This window comes from Spizellomyces punctatus (genome assembly GCF_000182565.1).
Source record: "Spizellomyces punctatus DAOM BR117 chromosome Unknown supercont1.4, whole genome shotgun sequence".
NCBI lineage: Eukaryota > Fungi > Chytridiomycota > Chytridiomycetes > Spizellomycetales > Spizellomycetaceae > Spizellomyces > Spizellomyces punctatus.
Window position 1 is genome coordinate 1,471,154 of NW_015971540.1, and position 13,737 is coordinate 1,484,890.

The following is a 13,737-nucleotide window of genomic DNA, read 5'->3' on the forward strand; positions in this document are numbered from 1 at the left end:
GCGAACAAGATTCACGAGAAACCGGCACTTTTAAACAGGCAGTTAAAAGCTTTCGGGAGACAGGTAGTATCTAGCCTTGGCAACAAGGTCTTGGGCACCCGAAAGGCAGGTATGCGTAAACAGTATACAACGTCATGCAAACAAAGAGGAGGACAACAGTATCTAGAGTGAAACAAATGGATGTCGGTGAGTGTGGAACCCAACAATGCTTGCTGGAGCGCATTAACTCACTAAAGATGGCCTTTTCCCACGGTTCCATCATGTAGAGACCAAAGGTCCATTCATACTGACGAACTTTTAGCGAAAAGTACGAGCGTGGTCTAGCAAGGATGGAGGACGAGGATGCCATGGCGAGTTGCTAATGGAACAAGATCCCCCCGTTGGTTGGCCCACAGCTCTTTCCAAAACTTGGCTGCGGGTCAAAATTCAAGCCTTGATGACATAAGCGTACCGCGTCTCAAAAAATTGACAGGGGGCTTAGTAAAGGGTAAATTCGGCAAAACACGCCATCGCGCCTCACGTGTTTTTAATCATGTGGCCGATTCGTGGGGCTTAGTAGCCTTGCTGTCACATGCCAACGTTCCGATCGAGGGATTTGGGCGGAACCCAACTTTTTGAACGGCTAGCGCTTTTTTGCCAAGGAACTTGGGGGGATTTTAAACATTTCATCGACGGGATTTTTGGCTTGTTTTGGTGAGCGAATTTCCAATTCTTCTTGGCGGTGACAAGTGTCTCCACTGAGCATGACAAAGACGACGCGAAAGACCGAGACAGCCAGCCGCCTCATGACGCTCCTTGCCCGACCTCAAGCTCCTGCGTTGGCCGCGGGAGCCCTCATATTCCTCATCCTCTTTCGACGCTCGAGCCGGTTCCGCTTCTTTGCAAGAATGTTTGGGTTCATCTTTACCATGGCCATCTCTTGCATCGTTGGGATCACAGTCGCTCCTGTTATGTGGCTTTTGGGAAAACCTGGGCTGACAAACTATGTTGTTGCACGGACGTTTGCGCTCATTGGCCCACACTTTTGTGGGCTGAAATTCAAGGTGGAGGGAAAAGAACATCTCAAGAACACTCCCATGCCGGCTGTCTTTGTCTGTAATCATCAGAGCTCGCTGGATCTATTGGCAATGTCAGTGGTGATATTGCTTTTTGGACGCGTTCAGTTGTAAGGTGTTTTAACCATGGATGTTGTTGATCGACAGGGGCGCCATTTTGCCAAAGAATGTCGTCGTGATGGGCAAAAAGTCAATAAAATACGTCCCGCTACTCGGCTGGTTCAGTACGTAGTTGAATTGTCTGATAATTGTTGATCTTGAGATTGACTATTTGATCATCATCACAACAGTGGCTCTCGGTAACAATGTGTTTATTGACCGCAAGAATCGCGGACACGCATTGGAGACAATGGCAAAGGTGGCAGTCTATCTCAAGGAACACAAGGTAAACCTACATCCGATTTCGATATATCAAAATGCCACTCCAGATCTGATCATGTACCATCACTGGCAGTATGGGCTGTGGCTCTTCCCGGAAGGCACGCGGTCCCACCAAACAGACGACTCGCTACTTCCGTTCAAAAAGGGAGCATTCCATTTGGCCGTTCAGGGACAGATTCCTGTCATTCCCATTGTGTTTTCCACCTATTACCCTTGTTACCATCAGAAGAACCAGATTTTTGAACCTGGAGTGGTTACCATAAAAGGTTAGTAGTCCTCTTGAGCATCCGTCTCAGTATAGTCAAACTGCTGTGCACGTCTTCTAAACTTCACTTGCGCCACCCAGTTCTGCCACCGATTCCAACCACAGGCCTTGAAACCGCCAATGTCGACGACTTGCTTGCAAAAACCCGAGATACCATGGCTGAGGCTCTCAAAGGCATCAAGACTAAACCAACTGGTTCCGTCTTACCACCAATATCAGCGGACTCTGCCAAAAAACTAGAATAGAATCGGCACATTTCTTTTCAAGATGTTTATACCATGGTGGTCACGACTGGAATACCTCATCATACTCCCTATGTAAACGTTCGCGAGATAATCAAGTTGTGGAAAGGGTGCTTGTTTCGTACGGCGTGGGTTCTTTCCTACGCAAATTTTATTGCCTAACAAATAGATGCTATTTTATCTTAGTTCCCTTGCTTGCTATATCTACACATGGTTCTATATAATATATGGCTTTAACAGATCGCTAGGCCAAAGTGGCTCGCTGACCGACGCCCTCTTGCCCAACCTTTCCTCCAATAAATTCATCATAGATACGCTGCAGCCGTCGTTTCTCCTGTTCGCTAATGGAAGGGCGAGTGCTTTTCAAAGCACTATCAATATGGAACGAGAGTATCTCCGTCTTCTGGTGGATAGTGATAAACCATGGTGTGTGAGAATGCTGCGGTAAACAAGGACGACCGGCCACAGATAACATTACCTGGTGTCGCGAATCTTGTCCCGATTTCGGCGACTCCTTCGATGGTCTCGACACTGATTCACGTAGCCCCTTATGTATTGATTCAATCTGACACTGGAGTAAGCTCTCGGTAGTTTGGGCCTGAACGCAAATGCTACTCACCCTTGTCGCCAACCCTCCCCTTTCTGCCGCAGTCATCACCTTGTCAATCTCATTTTCATTCTGCACTACGACAAAATGCGTCTTGTCTTCCTGATCACGGGTATCTTCCTTACTGTTTCGGTCCTTTTCTGCAGCGTCAATGACTTCGTGGATGGCTTCCAAATGCGCGTTATAGAGAAGGGCTTGCAGATCGGCACCAGAGTACCCTGCAGTCCTCTCAGCGTAATGGGAGAGATCTACGCTAGGTGACAGGGAGAGCTTGTTTGCTACTGCTCGAAGGATCTGCTCGGGAGATTGTTGGTGTGGTTTATGAACTGGGCAAAAGCGCGGTAGACGTACCTCCAATCGCTCTTCAAATTCCGGCATTCCACAGAATAGGCTCTTATCAAGTCGTCCTGGACGAAGCAACGCCGGATCTATGATATCTGGTCGACTGACTCCGTTGCGTTGGTAAAAACCAGGTCTGCTTACTTGAAACATTTACTCTGGCATACCTTGTCGCAGCCAAAACGTATACACCGTCTAACCCCTCAGCTCCATCCATCTGAGTCAGCATCTGATTCACGACGCGATCCGTCACCCCCGTATTGTCGTGTCCTCTTCGCGGTGCGATGGAATCAAACTCGTCAAAGAAGAGTACACAAGGCTTAGCAGCCGAGGCTCGCTCAAAGAGATCACGGACCTAAACATTGACGAGCGTTTGTTAACCAACTTCCATACACGAGCACCAATAGCAAATGACGCACAGATTGCTCGCTAGCTCCGATATACTTGTTCAAAAGCTCGGGGCCCTTGACGCTGATGAAGTTCAACCCACACTCTTTGGCTACTGCAGACGCCAACAGCGTTTTACCGCATCCAGGGAAGCCGTATAGCAGGAGCCTATCGACAGCATGAGCGAAAAATATATCATAAATCCGATCGAGTTTTTCGCTTACCCTGATCGTAACCGTAAGGTGCAACTGGCGAAAATGGCGGCATATTTCGTCGGCCACTCTAGTGTCTCCAACAAGGTACGCTTGGTTGCATTCAAGCCTATACAAGATGGCATGAATGAGTAATCTGATTGTCTATACAGCTAGCTATTCATTGGCCGTACTCACCTCCAATGTCCGCCCACGAAACTTCCGAACTCTGCAACTTGACACCCCTAAGGGAAGCAGGCACATACCCCTTTTGTGCCACCACAAAATCTTCTTGTTCAACTCTCAATGTAGTATCCTTCTCTCCATCCGAGGTGGCTGAATCAGACAGTTTGCGTATCGCCGCTTCGTGCACTGTTCGTTCTACCAGGACCTTAAGATCAGCTGGACTGTACCCTTCGGTGCTGCCTGCAACAGATAACAGGTCGATGTTTCCACGGCTTTGCTGCATGATTTCGGGCCCAATGGACATTAGTGTGTGCAAAATCTACGAAAAACACGGATGAATGATGAATGTTCCATAATTGCTTGGTCGCAGATTGTAATATGCCACTGCCAACCTGTTGTCGCTGGAGCTTCGTTGGAGACGCGACGTGAACAACCTCGCCAAAAAGGTGATGTGAGAGAAGGGATGGATGTATCGAAGTCTGTTGTTGACATGTCGCCACAAGGACCAAGTTATGGTTCGACGTAGCAGCTGCCATCATATCAAGAAAGATTTCCGACAGTTGCCTTGCACGACTGGAATCGGCATGCTGGAAAGCAAGCAGTTAGAAAGGCACCATAAAAGGGGCATTATTATCAGACGCCTACCTCTTGCTCTGCAGGTATGAGTCGGTCAAGATCATCAAACACGATTATAGATGGCCCGTGCCACGCGGCTTTGTATATCGTTTCCTGCCAAAGATCTTTGATCTTTGCTATCCTCTCGCTGACTAGACTTGTACATGTGATAACCAGAGTATCTGTGTCTCGATTTTAGCGCATTTTGATAATAAGCATATAAGGAAGACACAATTTGCGTACAGGCCAATGTATCATAATCGAGACTCAATCGATGAGCAACAAGCCGGGTAATATCTGTCTTTCCCGACCCGCGAGCCCCGTAGAGCAGAATTCCTCCCAGCGCTGGTAGAAATCCAACAATTTAGCACACGTCTCATACTGAAACGAGACAATACCGACCTGGCGCCTGTATCGAAGCACGAAGTAAGCGGCGGCTGATCCTGTTTTTGATGTGCGACGTCACGGTGTCGAGGAGGGGTTCTATTCCACCGAGACGCGGTACTGGTATTGCTGTCGAAATATTTTGCGACGCTTGTGTTATGGTGTTTCCAACCTCAATTTGGAGGGCTTTGACATTAGCGTCATTGATCACAAGATATTCGATCTCTTTCGGCTGCTTATTTTCAGACGCAGTTGGTTCCTGAGCACTTCGCCCACTGAATCGGATTATGATTGGAACAGGTAGTCGATTTGGCGCTTCGTCCCCGTTACGGGCCGATACGTATAATAGACCACCATCGGTGAGAATCAGTGATCTGTCCCTTTGAACAATCTCGGAAAAGGATGCTGATCATGTCATTAAGAAGAAGATTAGTTTCAACAATACATCAAATGACGCACGGGCGACGGCCCACCTCTCACGGTGTCGATCAGAGCTTCACGTTCTGAGCTTTTACCCCTATTTTCCAAAGTATTGAGATAATTATGCTCCAGCGGAATGGGGCGGGAGGCGAAATAGTCCTCACCTTAGTACCAAATTTGTCTCTTGCAGCCCCCATACGACCCGCTGAACAACAATCTTACGCACCTCGCAAGGCGCTTTGCTTACTTTGCTCACCCTTTGCATATCATATCATCAGATAAGTTCGGGGTACACGATGAGGTGTCTTTACATACCGTAGACGGTTAAAGGCGGAAAGCCCCAGCGGCAACCAAACAGCTTCATTAGCCCACACATGTCCTTTCGGTACGGTATTGTCGCATTGCAGGTACACGTATGCTCCCTCTGGCGCTACGAAATTTCTTTCGGACTCCTGTCCCGACACTTCTTCTTTGTTGACAGGCTCAGGCTCCGGCGTCTGCTTCTTCTCAAGTGTGCGCTTTTTGATAAATACTATTTGTCCATCCACAATCGGTTCTATCCAGCTGCCGGAAGACATGAATATCGTGGGAATGGGAAGGTCGCTGATGGCACCTGGGCGAGGAGTGAAAGCCTCGGTTGGTAACAATCGCACGCCAACGGATGGGGTTTTGATTTTGGGAGCAGCACTCTCCAGTGGGGCATTATCGGGTTTCGAATTTGAGCTCGGTTTCCACCGCTGCTTTGGAGCAACGATCACTTCTGCATCGGTGTCAAGTTTGATGCATCGCGCGTTTGGGTTGGTTTCAACTTTGGTGCATGAACAGTTAATATAGGAGCACTATAAATGACGTTATGACCAAGTCAAGAGACATACGTACCAACTTTGAGCTTGATGAGAGTTTGGGAATGAACCCAGATGGTTATGATCTGATCCTTCCATACGATCCGCACTTGATTCAAGAATTGCTCTTCCAGGTATCCGGCGTGGAGTTCCTAAAATATGGTCAGCATAAACTCCTTCTGGAAAGGGCCGTGGGCGATTCAGCTCCTTACTAGTATCTCCCAATCATCTGCTGTCAAAGGTTCCACGTGTACCGACGTCCCTGAGACAACGTCCTTGCAGAATTCAACGTTCACCTAACGGACAGGATAAGTCCAGAGTATCCCAGTTTCCGTAAAGCTAGAGGAACCATACCACTTGTCCCTCCCTAAGACCAAGAGCTCGTCCGTATTGAGCGTCCAGTTCCAGGTATTCACTATCGGGACTAGACGACAACGGGCCATTTTGTGACGTTCGAGTAGTGGCACCTCCCGCCCATCCCACAAACGCTTTTCCACCGGAGCCAGTCGACTTGTCTGCCCATAATAGTTCCAATACCACTTCACCTGCCTTGAGGGCCTAAAATCATAAATATTAGAACAGAGGCCATTCCGCTGGCAAAATCATTTCCGGTACCTTGAGGCGGTCCCACAGGGCATTGGACCAGGATGGTGGCAGATGCACAAAGCACGAGTGCAAGTTTGCGAATGCCACAGTGAGCTTGTGACCCATTCTGCCTTGTTTTTAGACGATCGCAGGTGCAAATCCCACAGATCTACTGTACACTGCCTTTGTTCGTAGGTCACGGATCTGTCGGCTCAATCCTCCCTGCTCCGATGTGTGACTCACTCTACGCTTTGCATTCCTGTTATGTAAGCATCTCCGATCATATCAACGGGATTCTTTGTCCATGCATTCCATTCAATGGGCATTGAAGAAAGAAGGAAGAGTGACGGAGAGCTTCTTCCTCGACTTTAGGATTTCGGTGAGAGCCGTGCGATTCCAGGTTTAAGAGCGAAAATCATTCTTTCGAGAAACACTGCATGTCAAGCATCTATTAAAACTAAATGGACTAAAATAACGTCCTAAAATGAAAACTATCGCTTCTGTCTAGAGAATACGTAAAACAAGAATGGCAAGCTGCCGCCATGTGCAGCCGATTCGTATAGTCACTCGGGTATCTGCCTCCAACCCTAGCAGCCACAACCTACGCATAACTGGCAAATCGACGGGTATCGACTATGCAGATGCAGAGTCCTTACTTCCATGTTCCTTCAACGGCTTGGATGACAACACTTTGACGTCCATATTGTTCCCGCACACCTGGCATGTACCGGAGCCCTTACTCTGTGATCCCTGACCGGGTAGGGTGTTGTCTTTTTCGGCCGTTGATGCAAGTGCTTTGGCGCGTGCCATATCAGTAAGAAGGAGCATAGGTCGGATTGACCAGGTAACGTTTGCAGCGACCTGCAACGATATGATGTTGGTGACGAGAAAACCAACGCTTCATCAGAGTATACGACGTACCATTAGAGCAGGTGGCGTTCGAACGGTCCAGTCATTGACTTGCACATTGTACACAATGTTGACAATCTAACACGATGGCAGCCCTTCGATTAGCTGATGATTTCGAGGACAAAAAGATCGATCCTAGCACTTACCTCGCACCCAAGACACATCAATAATCGGAGCCCCGTCGAACATAAGATCATGGCAGGGAGCGACCTCCCCTGGCTTCCATCGTCAGCCAACAGTTGTCTCATACTATAGAACTGCCAGGCAAGGTACAAAAACACGGCGATTTCAAATGCAACATGCAGCGCCGTCCAGGTCAATTGTAGCGGCCAGTAGCTAGGGTCGTATTCGCTGTTAACGTTCCATGCATCTTTACTCAACATCGCTCCTACTGCTTCACCAAGGGCCAGCTCGATGGCCATGAAAACGTAGCCAATATAGGACCAACGTCCGTAATACATGGAGATCCATGGTGCAATCGTCTCGTATATCATAAAGCTCAACAAAGTTTCCTGATCAGAGCGTGAGCGTCAGCAAAAGTCTTTCAAAAACAGGAGAGAAACCACAGTCTACTTCACCTGCACAGCGAACAAAACATAAAGAATCTTGGTGTCAAATACCTCCCGATACACATAGCTATAATAGAGGCGTGGATTATACACCATCGCAGATAGAAAGTTGAGATACAAATCGATTCCATAGTAGGTCCACAAGGCAATCTTGATGCTCCGTTTAGGCATCTTCAAGAATTTATCCAAATTCGAGACGAGCATGACCATCACGATGATGAGGGCTGCCACATTGGCAGACTCGTAGGTTTCGCTTTCGTAGTAATACGGTGTGTATGGGTCCCATAGCTCAAAGGGTAGTGGTCCTTCGTCAGTAGCAGCGTCTTCCGATTCAGACATGTTAGTAAGAAACTATGAGGTTTTTACCGCTCTATGGGGAATAAGGAAGAAAAAACGATGGGAAGCAAAACAATTTAACAAGGTTAAGCGCAGAAGGCATGATGTGTTATGTTTGTGTCTAATTTTGGACTGATAGTTACAGATGTCTTTGTTTGGGATACATTATTGTTTTGTTATCCATGACTTCTGGAGCCAAGACCCTCAATCATGCACATGGTTGTTAAATGCAAAGCAATAACTATAGAACAAGCACTGGTATCTTCAACCCATTTATCAAAAGAAAATTGCATCAGCAGCAATCCCGTGCATGCGATTAACATGACATGATTTCAAGGCCATCAAAAAGTCTGATGCATGATCATATTCACACTGGGAAAAGAAAAATAGAAAAAACAATCCAACAGTAACTAAAAGCAAAGATCTTGCCCAGGTCCAAATAAAGCAATTATAAAAAGAAAAATATGCAAATCACATTGAACTAATCATGAAAGTCCTTTCCAGCTCTTGTCGCCTTCACAACTCCCGCCCGAATAACCCAATCGCCAAACTTTTCCCCGTGAATCCTGTCGCGGGCATATCGTGCCAAAAGCGGCCTCAATTCTTTAATAATTTCTTCCTCGCCAATGCTCTCCCGGTATAGTTTGCTCAATCGGTCTCCGACGAAACCGCCGCCCAAGTACATGTTGTATGCCCCAGGCGCTTTACCCACGAACCCAATTTCAGCAATTGTGGGACGAGCGCACCCATTGGGACATCCTGTCATACGGATGGTGATGGCGTCATCACGGAGACCGTGTTCGTCCAAGATCTCCTCAATCAATGTCATAAGGCTTGGAAGGTATCGTTCGGATTCGGCCATGGCAAGACCACAGGTAGGCAAAGCAACGCATGCCATAGAGTTGAGTCGAAGTCCAGAGTGGTTGGTGATGAGGAGTTTGTGAGTGCGGAGGAAAGAGTCAATTTCGGCGCGATGAGCAGTAGGGATCTTGGCAATCAAGAGATGCTGGTTGGCTGTGAGACGGATTTCACCAATGTTCAATTTGTCCAAGAGCTTAGCCAAATCTTTGAGTGCAGTTTTCATGCGGTGCTCGGGTGTGTCCTTGACTCGACCGCTCTGGATAAACATTGTGTATGCCCAGGATCCATTAGATTCTTGGATCCATCCAAACCGATCACCATTCGAGTCAAATTTGAAAGGACGAGGAGCGGGAAGCTTCCATCCCAAACGCTTTTCTACCTCTCCACGGAACCATTCGATGCTACGGTCATCGATCGTGTACTTCAATCGGGCGTGCTTGCGGTTGGTACGGTCTCCATAATCACGCTGGACCGTCACGACCTTTTCACCAACTTCGATCGCCTGCTCGGGTGTGCAAAACCCGAGTACATCCGCAAGTCGTGGGTAAGTCTTCTTGTTTCCGTGCGTCATACCCATGCCACCTCCAACTGTCACATTGTATCCGACAATCTTGCCGTTCTCAATGATTGCAATGTATCCAAGGTCATTGGCAAAGATGTCTACGTCATTGTGGGGAGGCACGGCGATGGCAGTCTTGAATTTACGGGGAAGGAACGTTTTGCCGTAGATCGGTTCGTGCTCCTCCTGTGTGGACACAACCAATTTCTTGTCAAGCCAGATCTCGTGGTATGCGCCCGAGTGAGGGAGCATGTGGGTACTCCAGTCCCTGGCGAGTTTCAAGACCGCCTCGTTGACTTCGGAAGAGTGCTCGTTGGGACTGCAAAGAACGTTTCGATTGACATCTCCACAGGCGGCGATAGTGTCTGTACAGGCCAAAATTTGTCAATCATAATTCATCCTGCTGAGAAGCCGAAGATTACAGACAACTTACCCATCAAAGCTTGGTTCATCTCCCTGATGGATGGCTTCAAAACCCTTTTAACAATTCCATGAAATTGGAAAGTCTGACGGGTAGTAATCTTGATCGTACCGTTCGCGAACCGATCCGCGATATCATCAACAGCCAACCACTGCCGAGGGGTGATGGTACCTCCGGGGATACGGCAGCGCACCATGAACGAGAAGGCAGGCTCGAATCCTTGGCGAGCGCGCTCATCCCGAATGTCACGGTCATCTTGCTGGTAAATACCGTGGAACTTGATAAGCTTGGTGTCGAGCTCAACAAGTGCTCCGGTGGAGCTGTTGACCAGTCCTTCAGCAATTGTACCACGGAGGAAGTTACTGGATTCTTTGATGGCATCATCCGACGGAAGGGCTGGCTCTAGGCTGACATCCATTTCGTCCACATCAAGAGCCTTCCAAAGCAAGGGGCGCCAAAGGTTGAGACCAGTGTGGTATCCGTCAGGATCTTGATCATCACCAATACCGAGAGGAGTCAGGCGAGGAGCACCCAGTAGCTCAAGCTTGGCATCAAGATCTTTACCAGCCTTAGCAAAGTAATGCTTGTCTTCGGGCAATGGCCAATAGTGTCGATCACCAAGTGCGAGGACAGCAAACCTGGTCTTGCTAAGATCAAGCTCTGTGACCGAGCTGAGCGCCTTCCATGTCTCCTTACAGTTTCCAGGAAACTCTCCTTGTCCAGCCGTAGACACGACAAATACAACGTTGGGTTCGCCAGGAAGGTCCTCCACGCTGTAAGAATCAGCTGCCATGACTCTCGGCCGCAATCCGCGCTGCTTCGCTTCAGCACCAACCCGCTTGGCAACTGCCTCTGCATTTCCACCATCCGATCCGTATAGGACTAGTAAGGGCTGTGTGTTCAAGCTGCTGAGGAGCTCAGCGTATGATGCCTTGATCTTGTTCTCAATAGCAGCCTTGCGCTCCGATTCCGCAGAACCAGTGAATTGCTCAGAGATTTCAGGTTTACTCTTGAGCACGTACGCCAAATGGTTCTCGCGCTCCAAGAATTCAAAGATCTCCTTTTTCACCTTTTCAGAATCCAAAGCAAAAGGATCCTGACCCTTCTCCTCCAAGCTAGGGTTCCATCGATACAACGGCCAGTAACCGCTGTCCACAGCCTGTTTGGTTTCCTTGAGCATACCAAGAGGAATACTAACTCCCTTGCTAGCCTTGTTAATGCGCGGGGCATATGCAAGTACGACGGCGGGTCCAGGGTATGCGTCCGCTTCCATGAATGCCCGAAGGACTTGAGCATAGGACGCATTTACTGCAACCGAGGCCACATACACTCCACCGTACTGCATGGCATACAGACCTATATCCTTTTTGCGCTTGTCCACTTGAGCGGGCGCAACCTTCTCAGAATAGGGTTGCGTGTCCAGCACGATCATATTGATATTTTCTTTGGACGAGATGACATGGTGCACACCGCTGTTGCCGACATCGTAGGAAAGTTGGTCACCACCAATGAGCCAGCGCGAAGGTTTGGCAAAGAATACTCTGTCTTCATAAAGCTGGCCAAGTGCAGGGTGACGAGATTTTTCCGTCTCCAAAAGATGGACGGCGTCATTTCCGTATTTGTGCGACTTTTCGGCATCATCCCTGTGTTGCAACCAGGAGGCCAGCACATTGCGCAATTCTGCACTCAAAGGGACATCGGCAGAGGCATCTTTGACCAGGTTTGCAAGACCATTCGCGAATCGGTTGCGACGCTGCACAAGTGCAAGGTGCATTCCGAAACCAAACTCTGCATTGGACTCGGCTGCATTCTTGCCCCAAACCGAGCTTGCTGCTGCGACGTTTGCGATGGAGACACGCTCACCAAAGAGTTGATGCAGCATCTTAACGTATGGTCCCTCGATTACCGAATCCAAGTCCACATGAGGCACAGTGCCATTTACACTGCTCGTTACAGGACCATGGCCATTCGCCTGTGGAGCTCCGATGACAAAGGTACCTTGCTCATCTGCGGCTGTCCGTTCCAGCGCCGACTTTACAATTTCGCCGGTAAACCCTTCCGTACCCAAATGTACTCTTCCCTCCCGCACCGCAGGGGCTTCTCCTTGCCATTTTCCAGAGTGGAATGACGCTGCAACGTCCAAGAACAAAGGTCCCCACGCTGTTGTCAAGGTATGAGCTGTTTCGAGCACTGAAACACGTCGAACAGTTCGTGGTAAAGCAGCAAGGAAGTGTTCCTCGGACCACGGCCGGTAGACACGGACGCGAACAACTCCAACTTTGCGACCACTGACGACGAGATTATGCACGGTTTCCTCCACTGTTGACGATGCTGTACCAAGCACAACAATGACATCGGTTGCGTCATGAGCACCAGTGTACTCGAATAATTTGTAAGCGCGCGTTCCAAAAGCTGGCTTCAGTTGTTGGATAACATCAACAAATGACTGTGTTATCTGAGTGTAGTCAATAGAAGGTTGTGAGCTTGGCAGGAAGAGGGAGTCTTTGACCTATTACCAAAACACCAGTCGTTTGTTAGCACCAAGACAGTCCAATTTGCTGGGAATAAACTGAAGCTTACCTCAGCATTCTTTTGGTGATACTTGTTGACCAAATCTTTCTGTTCAGCAAACAAGTTTGAGAGCTCCGAGTACTGAATCGTGTGAATCTGTTCGTAGCTTCGGCTATCTGCGTAAAAGTGCACGACAGGGATGTGGTTGCGAAGGGCCACAATATGGGAGATGAGGCCCACATCGTGAGCCTGCTGTGCGCCGTGAGATGCAATCAAGAGAGCGCCGGTTTGCCGGATCGCAAAGATGTCCGATGTGTCACCATTGTGCGCAAGAGGAGTGTGAAAGACAAAGGGAGCCTTGTCTCCGATGAGCTTGTACAGTGTGGGGATAGTGTTGATGAGTTCGCTTGATGGAATGTAAACGGTTGCAAGAGACTTGTTCAGGACAGCTTGGTGTGTGGCAGCATGAAAATCTGCTCTAGCGTTTTCAATGGTGACGACGGATCCTGTGTTTCCATATGCATTTCTTGTTCCTTGTTTCGCCCACTCGCTCACGAGATCTCCCACTGGAGAAGGTTCAACCACGAAATTTGTGTCTGCCAAATCATATCTACAAGGAATCAGACAATGAATCAGACAATCAGTACATGCCCTTTTTAATCACAAGATGATAAAATCAGCACACATACCCGACATAGGACAATGCCGTCGGGATATTAAAGGATTGTGCCATTGCAAGAGCCAATTCCAACGCAACGAGAAAACCAAAAGGACAAGTTAAATGCACTCGCTGTCGTTGTCGTCCTTGTCCTCTTGCTCAACAATGGTTTTTCACAAAAGGGGAGATGCAAAAGAGCCCACCCCAATAAAATACCCAACAAGAAGAAAAAAAACCCACAAGCAACCTTCGCCCAAAACTCGACGACGAGATGACTGTTGGTTCCAACAAACCATCTCATCCAACGTTAATGCACGTTGTTATGAATTGATCCATATCTGTGATGTAATTGGAATGTATATGGATGGAACCAATAAAGAAGACGCGATTTGCCTCGTCGCTGATTGGCTGGAA

At 48.4% G+C, this 13,737-nt stretch overlaps 4 protein-coding genes across 4 annotated transcripts; 1 reads left to right on the forward strand and 3 right to left on the reverse strand.

Moving 5' to 3' along the window:
* The first annotated feature begins 607 nt into the window (after window positions 1–607).
* SPPG_02953 (1-acylglycerol-3-phosphate O-acyltransferase) lies at window positions 608–2,184 on the forward strand. The gene is made up of 5 exons (XM_016751240.1): window positions 608–1,129; window positions 1,203–1,279; window positions 1,346–1,440; window positions 1,510–1,702; window positions 1,783–2,184. The coding sequence occupies exons 1-5, from the start codon at window positions 744–746 to the stop codon at window positions 1,944–1,946; spliced, it is 915 nt and encodes a 304-aa protein (XP_016610533.1). The 5' UTR covers window positions 608–743; the 3' UTR covers window positions 1,947–2,184.
* Window positions 2,055–6,701, reverse strand: SPPG_02954 (AAA family ATPase peroxin 1). Its single transcript, XM_016751241.1, has 19 exons — window positions 6,530–6,701; window positions 6,269–6,472; window positions 6,127–6,210; window positions 5,952–6,066; window positions 5,388–5,880; window positions 5,237–5,329; window positions 5,126–5,169; window positions 4,671–5,057; window positions 4,512–4,613; window positions 4,299–4,450; window positions 4,046–4,240; window positions 3,666–3,972; window positions 3,501–3,597; window positions 3,309–3,444; window positions 3,057–3,244; window positions 2,902–2,995; window positions 2,563–2,844; window positions 2,422–2,508; window positions 2,055–2,346 (listed from the first exon to the last, which is right to left on the reverse strand). Exons 1-19 carry the CDS (start codon window positions 6,623–6,625, stop codon window positions 2,188–2,190), a joined length of 3,315 nt encoding a protein of 1,104 aa, XP_016610534.1. The 5' UTR covers window positions 6,626–6,701; the 3' UTR covers window positions 2,055–2,187.
* Window positions 6,702–6,921: 220 nt separating this feature from the next.
* On the reverse strand, window positions 6,922–8,346 carry SPPG_02955 (uncharacterized protein). The gene is made up of 4 exons (XM_016751242.1): window positions 7,987–8,346; window positions 7,555–7,920; window positions 7,421–7,486; window positions 6,922–7,360 (listed from the first exon to the last, which is right to left on the reverse strand). Exons 1-4 carry the CDS (start codon window positions 8,314–8,316, stop codon window positions 7,133–7,135), a joined length of 990 nt encoding a protein of 329 aa, XP_016610535.1. The 5' UTR covers window positions 8,317–8,346; the 3' UTR covers window positions 6,922–7,132.
* Window positions 8,347–8,617: 271 nt separating this feature from the next.
* Window positions 8,618–13,560, reverse strand: SPPG_02956 (sulfite reductase (NADPH) hemoprotein, beta-component). Its single transcript, XM_016751243.1, has 4 exons — window positions 13,355–13,560; window positions 12,735–13,275; window positions 10,167–12,663; window positions 8,618–10,098 (listed from the first exon to the last, which is right to left on the reverse strand). Exons 1-4 carry the CDS (start codon window positions 13,396–13,398, stop codon window positions 8,795–8,797), a joined length of 4,386 nt encoding a protein of 1,461 aa, XP_016610536.1. The 5' UTR covers window positions 13,399–13,560; the 3' UTR covers window positions 8,618–8,794.
* Window positions 13,561–13,737: the final 177 nt, after the last annotated feature.

Coding starts and splice junctions, on each gene's coding strand:
- SPPG_02953 (XM_016751240.1), top strand. CDS start 744: ATGACAAAGACGACGCGAAAGACCGAGACAGCCAGCCGCCTCATGACG. Junction 1,280..1,345: donor CCCGCTACTCGGCTGGTTCA/GTACGTAGTTGA, acceptor TCATCACAACAG/TGGCTCTCGGTAACAATGTG. Junction 1,441..1,509: donor TCTATCTCAAGGAACACAAG/GTAAACCTACAT, acceptor CATCACTGGCAG/TATGGGCTGTGGCTCTTCCC.
- SPPG_02954 (XM_016751241.1), bottom strand. CDS start 6,625: ATGGGTCACAAGCTCACTGTGGCATTCGCAAACTTGCACTCGTGCTTT. Junction 5,170..5,236: donor GAGACAAATTTGGTACTAAG/GTGAGGACTATT, acceptor TTTGGAAAATAG/GGGTAAAAGCTCAGAACGTG. Junction 3,445..3,500: donor ACCTTACGGTTACGATCAGG/GTAAGCGAAAAA, acceptor TGCTGTCGATAG/GCTCCTGCTATACGGCTTCC.
- SPPG_02955 (XM_016751242.1), bottom strand. CDS start 8,316: ATGTCTGAATCGGAAGACGCTGCTACTGACGAAGGACCACTACCCTTT. Junction 7,921..7,986: donor ATGTTTTGTTCGCTGTGCAG/GTGAAGTAGACT, acceptor CGCTCTGATCAG/GAAACTTTGTTGAGCTTTAT. Junction 7,361..7,420: donor GAACGCCACCTGCTCTAATG/GTACGTCGTATA, acceptor ATATCGTTGCAG/GTCGCTGCAAACGTTACCTG.
- SPPG_02956 (XM_016751243.1), bottom strand. CDS start 13,398: ATGGCACAATCCTTTAATATCCCGACGGCATTGTCCTATGTCGG. Junction 12,664..12,734: donor ATCACCAAAAGAATGCTGAG/GTAAGCTTCAGT, acceptor TTTTGGTAATAG/GTCAAAGACTCCCTCTTCCT. Junction 10,099..10,166: donor GATGAACCAAGCTTTGATGG/GTAAGTTGTCTG, acceptor TGGCCTGTACAG/ACACTATCGCCGCCTGTGGA.